Source organism: Lactuca virosa, chromosome 8 (genome assembly GCF_052849685.1).
Source record: "Lactuca virosa cultivar CGN04683 chromosome 8, Lactuca_virosa_CGN04683_v6, whole genome shotgun sequence".
NCBI lineage: Eukaryota > Viridiplantae > Streptophyta > Magnoliopsida > Asterales > Asteraceae > Lactuca > Lactuca virosa.
In genome coordinates, this window is record NC_136433.1 from 93,563,734 (window position 1) to 93,571,953 (window position 8,220).

The 8,220-nt window shown below is 37.2% G+C and overlaps 1 protein-coding gene across 1 annotated transcript; it reads left to right on the plus strand.

The window, feature by feature from the left end:
- The first annotated feature begins 6,700 nt into the window (after nucleotides 1-6,700).
- LOC145133965 (methyl-CpG-binding domain-containing protein 4-like) lies at nucleotides 6,701-8,220 on the plus strand. Its single transcript, XM_079068907.1, has 2 exons — nucleotides 6,701-6,869; nucleotides 7,477-8,220. The coding sequence occupies exons 1-2, from the start codon at nucleotides 6,807-6,809 to the stop codon at nucleotides 7,966-7,968; spliced, it is 555 nt and encodes a 184-aa protein (XP_078925033.1). The 5' UTR covers nucleotides 6,701-6,806; the 3' UTR covers nucleotides 7,969-8,220.

An 8,220-nucleotide genomic window follows, 5' to 3' on the forward strand; every position in this document is an offset into this window, starting at 1 on the left:
GAAGGGTGCTTCCTCTTCTTCCTTTTGCCTTGCCCGATAGCCAAAACAGGGGTAGTAGTAGGAGTAGGAGTAGCAACCGACTTACTCTTAAGACCACTTTCGGCAGTCTTCAGAAGTCCTTGAAGCTTACTGAGTGTGACTTCCTCCTTGTTCATGTGGTATGTCATACGAAATTGATCATAACACGATGGCAAGGAGTGCAAAATGATATCAATTGCCAACTCCTCAGGGAAGTTCACATTCAGTTTCATTAGACGGTCCACATACCTTTGCATTTTCTGCATGTGGCTCGTGATTGGTTCGCTATCCTTCATACGGGTAGTGATCATGGAAGAGATTATTTCATACCGCTCTTGACGAGCACTCTGATGGTACCTTTCCATCAGATCCTGATGCATCTCAAAAGGGTAATAGTCCTCATAGGACTTTTGGAGTTCAGCTGTCATGGTGGCCATCATGATGCATGCCACCTTGGTGGCATCTCTTTCATGTGCCTGATACTCAGCGACCTCCTCAGGAGTAGCAGTGGACTCATCAAGCTCCTTTAGCTCCTTATCGAGTACATATTCCTTGTCCTCGTAACGAGTAACCATCCTGATGTTCCAGATCCAATCCATGAAGTTGGAACCATCAAAGATGACCCTCCCACAAAGGTTCATGAGGGAAAAGGAGCCAGTAGGGTTAGAGCCCGAAGCTTTGTTGTTGGAAGACATCTGAAAAGAAGAAAACAAGTTTAGATTAGATATATCGAATCCTTAATAATACACCCAAATGTAATATTAAGGCTAGGATCCAACACAATATATTATAAATTAGAAGAGGGATGCCGTAATCTAAGCTATAATATATTTGAAGGTAGGTGAATGACGATTCACCAATTTCCACCATGAAAACGAAATGAATTATTAGGTTTAATTGGTTTTTGAAATTTCTAGATTCTTTTGAGATTCATTGAACTTTTCAATGGCATGTTTCAATTTCGATTGTGCCCTTCAAGTTTTGTGACTGGGATGCCGAGGATCACAAAACAAGGTGTGAATAACCATGCAAATTCACTTGGTACCCTTAATATTATCACCTAATCAATGTGTCGGTTAACCACACAAGCTCCACCGATCTATGATAAACATTAAGTCACCCTTCGTGATCCTTACTAGTCCAAGTTAGTCTGCCGGTTAACCACACACGCTCCACCAACGACTTGGTAAGGTACAAAGTGTGAATTTCATGGGTTAGCACCATATTCACATTTTCCTAAAGTAACTAAGATTGGGAATTTATAAAAGGTTTAGTTACTTTATAATATTCATCATACTTTTAATGAGAATTTATAAGTCCTTGTCCTACCCGTTCGACTAACGACCCTCCACCAGTCAAGCAAGCGGTGGGTGAGAGTGGACACCCATTAAGTTGCCATTTTATAAGCAACAACCTTATACCCACCTTATAGACTGGCTTCGTGAATGAGGCGTACTAGCGGTAAGACGACTTTGATCTTATACATATATATAATAATTAACCATTAATGTTATAAATAGTATAAGGGTTGAATTTTAACTTTTAAAACTCTAAGGGTTTGGAATTAAAGTATATTAAAGTGTGTGTAACTTTACAAATTCCAAAACTTGAGGACAAGTTTTGAAACTATTCAAAACCTTTCATTTCATAACTTATGAATTAAAGGTTCATAAAAATGAAGACTCTTCATTTCCATGTAACTTATGTGTTTTAAGTGTGTGTTTAAAAGAAGTGTCCTTTGGATATCCATAACTTGAGGACAAATTATGGACTCCATTAAAACACATAAATGATCAAGAATTAATCCTAAACAATTCAGCAAATAATTCCTATCATCTTCTAAATTCATAAGAACATGAACATGATTATCAAAGTTTCAAAAATTATATGAACACATACAAAGCATGAAATTTTGATATATTCTATTGTAAATGGATTAGAACAAACATTACACCAACCAAAAACAAGTTTTAAAAACACCAAAACAGTTTAGGGTAATGTTTCTAGTCCATTTCCAGCAGCAAAAGTCAAAAATCTGCATTCTGAGGCTCCTACTCGCCGAGTGCACGAACCTACTCGCTGAGTAGGATGAGTTTACTCATGAACTCGGCGAGTCCCCCCATGGACTCGGCGAGTTCATCAGGCAGACAGCAAAAAATTCGACTTTTTTCACTATTTTGCATCAAGTATCAAACAAACAAGCCTAGGCTCTGATACCACTGTTGAGTTTTGATCATTATAACACTTCCTAAGTGTACATGCAACCCTATTAAACCTTGGATCTATGTTTGTCTAAGATACATGCAAAATATTATTTTCCAAGGTTTATAACCTATCTAGCATGGCACGGGGTACTTTTAACCATAAAAGAACTAGATGAATTACATACCTTATGTTGATTGTTGATTCCTTGGAGTTTGAGAGCCAAGCACCAATAATGTGAATGCCTCAAATGGAAATCACAAATCACCACAAACTTGGAAAATGTATGAGAGAGTATACTAACTCTTGATTTTGGCCACCACACTTACACATACATTAGGGTGTTTTTCATGCAACATAAGCTTGTTTATATAGTGTACATGGTTAGGGTGAAACCCTAATAACCCATGTCTTTTCCTCTTCCAATGATCCATGGGTAAAAGCTCCATGGATCATCCATGGACTTCCATATAAGCTTAGCCCATTCCCAAATGAGTGTTAGCCCACACCATATAAATATAATAGCCCATGATTTAATTAGTCTTCCTTTTAATCACTAAATTAATTCAAGATTAAAACTAATTAAGTAACATGACTTTATATTAATATATTATAACTTATAATATATTAATAAATCGTAAGTATACAACTCTCATAAAATTATCCATAACTAGTCTGGGTGAAGTGCAACCCAAATGGACCATGCCGGGTCGGGTCAAGTATATACCAAATAAGTTATGGACTTAGACATCTTATCCAACAATAGAGACTTTATACCTTGAAAGTCTCGAAATGGAGATGTTAACATTGGATCTCCAAGCTCTCCTCCAGAAGTTGAGTCTTTCACCTTCTTCTTCTCTTAAACAAACCACCAAGAATCTTCTATCAAGCCTCAAGCTTCACCCAAGGCACTCCAGGGTTTCATGGATGCAAAAAGGGGTGGAGGCTGACCTAAAATGACCCAAGGAAGGATATAATGTTGCTTATATAGGGTAGGAACCCCGAAATTAGGGTTTTGGTCTCAAGGGAGTACACCCCGCGTACGTCTTAGTACGCCCGGCGTACTCACAAACCACCCGCGACCACTTAGCCTTTTACGCTGGGCGTACCCAGCTGAACACGCGCATGTATCCTTGCATGCATGGGACTGATCTGCCAAATATTTCCATTAGGGGTCAATACTGCCAAAACCTTCAAAGTACCATAACTCCCTCATTGTAGGTCCATTTCCAACGAACCTTATATCCACGAAAAGGTGGCGAGAAGCCCTACACCCCTAATAACTCAGCCAAGCCTCAAAATCTTCTCGGATTAAACCCAAAATCCATAAAATACCGAGATACCCAATTACAATCATACCCTTGGCTCCGAAGACACACTCGAATATTTGGATCACTTATACCATGGCAACTACATCCGAACTGGGCTAAATCCTTCCTTTATCGAAGCCCTAAGCCTCAAGACAACTGATGATTGGGTCGCAGCCCCTAGCAACGGAGGGATTCCGGAACAGAGTGTTACACTTAACATTTGCATTAGGGTAAATGATATGCAATGGGCAAACTGATTTCTAGTGGGCTAATTTAATTGGACTCTCTAAATGGATTAAATGACATACCAATTAATTGGATTACAAAGAGTTTGGGCTTGAACTAAAAATACATCTTCTTACCCAAGAAATGGATATATAAGTTAAAAGTTCAAGGTTTAATTGTTTTGTAATGGAATTTGCTTATAAGAACTTTTAAATAATTATAACAAGTATTTTATATCCATAGAAAGTTGTAGAGACATTATTTTATAATAAGTATTAAACTTTCAAAAAGAAATGAGCTTAAGATGTCTAAATCAGTCCACACACCAATTTCTATAATGATAATGATAGTTTATAAAAAGTATTTATGAAGTACTAGCTAGTAATAATGTAATACTTAAAATATAAGCTAAGTAAAGATTATTTCTATGGTTTTAGGTGTTTAGAGAACTGGAAATCCATCTTATCCATTTCAGTGGTTTTATTTTATGCTTGTTGCATCAGGTGAGTTTTCTCACAATACTGTGTAGGTTGTTAGATTGTCTTTGTGACTCTTGCATGAAAGACTGTGGTTGGATCACATCACATGTATGAAAGATTGTGATTGGATCACAACACCTATATGAAAGACTGTAGTTGGATCACAACACCTGTATGGAAGACTGTAGTTGGATCACAACACCTGTATGGAAGACTGTGGTTGGATGAAATCACTTGTTTGTCTTTTTGACTTGCATGGAAGACCATGACAGAAAGGTTACGGATGGGTTGTAATATGGACGTGATTATAAGACTATGGTTAGATCATAGTATTCACGTAAGGTTGAAATACACCCCTAGGGCTGGGCCCACTGATATGTATGGTATGTGGTATTTTGGGGAACTCACTAAGCTTTGTGATTACGGTTTTAAGTTTAAATATTGCAGGTCTTTTTGGAAGTTCGGGAAGAGCACGACGTGACTGCATCGCATCTGTTGTTATGTTTTCAAGATGTTCTGCATTATGATAATACTTTGATCTATGCTTTTGAAATAATTGAATATTTACTTTTATGAATCAATGACATGGTTTCCTTTAATTTTAGAAATGAAAATTTTGGTTTGAAATTTGAGACATTACAATCTTTCACCGTAAAGGATAATGCCCTAAGCTTGATTTGTTCCTCAATGACATTGTGTGGTTTCATGCTAACACACATACACACACACCCCATGGAACAAGGTTATTGACTTGTGGGGATCTTCATTTTTGAGTCCTTGAAAGGTAGGCAGGAAGTGTATATGCCCATATTTTAGTTCGAGGTTGATGGTTGTTAGATAGGTGATGAAAAGAGGTTGTTAAGTGACCCCTTGCCCCGCCCATTAGTGAAGGGTTTGCTTGGGCGGTTGATTTGGTGGTCTGTTGTTGTTGTTGCCTGACATATTGGGAATTAGGATTGAGGTTTATGTAGGTGTAAGGTCTGGAGTATTATGAAAGTGGATAGGAGGGTGGAATGGTGTTTCTAGACGAGGATAGATGAGGTGATAATGATAGAGTTTCCGTTTCTGTTTCTGATGCACTTCAGAGGGGTATGTCCTTCCAAATGTTAATGACCGGAGGGGTGAATGACGAAGAAGTCCCGGTATCCAGTTGTTTCTTCCGTAACATCTTTGTTGTCTTCTCTATCTCTGTATCAATAGCTAATGGTGTACTTGTACAAGAAGATCTAGGCATAAAACAATTACAAATTTTGCAATTTAGATAACGGAATACTTTAATCATAATTCAAATGGCCAATAAGAATCAAAATTAAAATTAAACTCTTTATTGTAACAAAATCGAATTCACTAGATAGAAATTGAACATAAACATGAATTCATATGATTAAACCACAAACGACAAGTCAAGACATAAAATTGGAAAACCTAGGGTTCTAGCCACACACGACTAGAACAAAATCAACAAGCCTAGAAATGAAACTAAAGTACTAAAGTGGCTTACAAAGATGAAATTAAATGTTTTCAAATAATATCCTGAAAGTTATTAGCTAAAACCCTTCTTCAAAAATTACCCATTGGTCGCCTGGAATGAGAGATAATGTGCGTAATGGCTAAAAGTCTCGAATTAGGTCAAAAAAGAAAACTGCCAAAAGGCAGTTACGCGTCTGACACGACACTGTGTCAAATATGGCTATATTGACACGATCCCGTGTGGATTCAAAGTATGTTGTCTTCTTTTGACTCGAAAGTTCGTGGCTAAAAAATGGCCAAAATATGCATTGACACGACCTCGTATCAAATTGTGATGGGTTGACACGACTCGTGTCAAGTGTGACGACCTGTGTGGATTTTGAAGCACAAACTCACATGACCTGTGTGAGGCCTTCTACGATGAAAAAACTCAATTTTCTCGTTTTCGTTCCAAAAAGTTCAAAAATCTACTTTGGGCCCCTTTTCACCATTCCAAATCATCTCCAACCACCGAAACCAGCTGAAATGACATAAAAGTGTGGAAATGAAATGTACCAAAATTTGTCTCGAAAACAAGTAAATGCATGGTTTATTATTAAATACAATGCAAAAGAGTGTAATAAAGATGCTAAAAAGGCACATAAAATGCATCCAACATTATTTTTATCAACTAACTTATAAATGAGTAATTTTTCAGTTATCAACTAACTTTTCAGCTATTACGTCAACCATAATCTAAATATAGTTTATACAATAAGGTTTTGTTCAAAACATTGTTAAAAGTGGCTCATGTCATTAACTTAAATAGCGGTCTAGTGGTTGATTTAAGAGCTTGAATGGTCACAACAAACATAGTTCATAAATCCATAAATGACAACCGTTTAACTATTAAGATTCGAAGTTCGAAGAGGAACATTTTTTAAAACTTAAACAAATATGGTGTGGTTTGGGGCCAATAAATAATAAATATAGTCGAGTTGTGTCCAAATGGAAATTAGATAGATGCCCCGGCCATATAAAGTATAAGTTTAGGTGGAGCTGCGGATGCGACCCACTTCACGACGGACACACGTGCGGGAGACTGAGAGCTACTCGGAGAAACATGGAGAAAGGTTCTGCGAATGGCTCGTCGGCGGTGAAGAAGAGTCCGAAATCGTCGGCTAAGGTTAACTAAAACCCCAATTTATTTGAGTTTGTTTCGATCATGGCTTCTTTGTTTTATAATTCTGATAAACATGAAGCATAATACGTCTTTCATCTCCTTTTTAGGGTTTTCAAGCGATTTTAGGGTTTTATGTGTACCTGTTACATGTTGTACATTTTCCTAAACCCGATCTGCGTTTTTCCTCATTGAGATTATGATTTTGTTTTTCAGTTTGAAGTAATTCTTCTTCGTTGCTCAATCTATGGCCCTACCACCAATAATAAAAAAATTGTCCGACTGTTTTTCTGTATCTTGTGTGCTGAGTACATGAAACTCTGATAGATTAGCTTGGTATGCGATTTTTATTAAGCTTGTGTCAATTCTGCACATGAAAAACACCAGGTTGGGACTAAATGCTTAGTGTTGTAGAGTTATCTTTGTGCTGCTTACTTACTAAACGGCTTCTGTAATGAGTCTACAGCTGGAAACTACACATTATCTGCAAGTAAATTTGTATCAGGTTCTTTCTTCATATGTATGGATTTGTAGGGTTTTGAAGATGATTTTGTTTTATCTGAAATTTTTTTGTATATGAATTGTTTTCAAGATTGATGTGGGTGTTATGCAGAGAGTGAGGGGCCCACCTCAGAGTTCTGTTGACACATTTGCTGTGCAATGTAACGAGTGTTTCAAATGGAGGACATTGACAACAGAAGAAGAGTTTGAAGAGTACAGAAGCAAGCAGAGTGAAGATCCATTTGTTTGCAAAAAACTGAAAGGGATCGAATGCGATAGCCCTGCTGACATTGAATATGATTCCTCACGAACATGGGTGATGGATAAACCCAACATCCCAAAAACTCCAAAAGGTTTTCAAAGAATAATTATTCTGAGAAGAGATTACTCTAAAATGGATGTGCAGTATGTGACACCTGATGGAACAAGGATAAGAGCAGCTCCTGGAATCATGACATATCTTAAAGAACATCCGGAATACAGTGATATCTCAGCAACTGATTTCTGCTTCACATCTCCAAAGGTAATGAGTGATACCATTCCTGAACATATTGAGAAGAAAAGTCCAGCTGGCAGCAACAAGAAACCCAAAAAGTCAAGTTGAATCATGTTTCTCTTGATCATGTTTCTGCTTCTGCGTGTTTTAAAGCCTTTTATTATGATGATGATGATGACATAGAACGAGGTATCCTTTCTATCGTATTGTATGTTAATTTTAAAATTTCTGTAGTTTTTGGTGACTTGGTAGGAATCAGGGAATGGTATCTTGTATGCAGTCTAGTATGTGGATTATGATGATGATGATGTTGGTGCGATTATATTATTATGGATATATAATTGAGCCTTCTGAGTTTCA

Bases quoted from the DNA above. Each gene is read 5' to 3' on its own strand.
- LOC145133965 (XM_079068907.1), top strand. From the start codon at position 6,807: ATGGAGAAAGGTTCTGCGAATGGCTCGTCGGCGGTGAAGAAGAGTCCG. The intron at 6,870-7,476 runs GTTAACTAAAAC...GGTGTTATGCAG, and splicing joins GTCCGAAATCGTCGGCTAAG to AGAGTGAGGGGCCCACCTCA.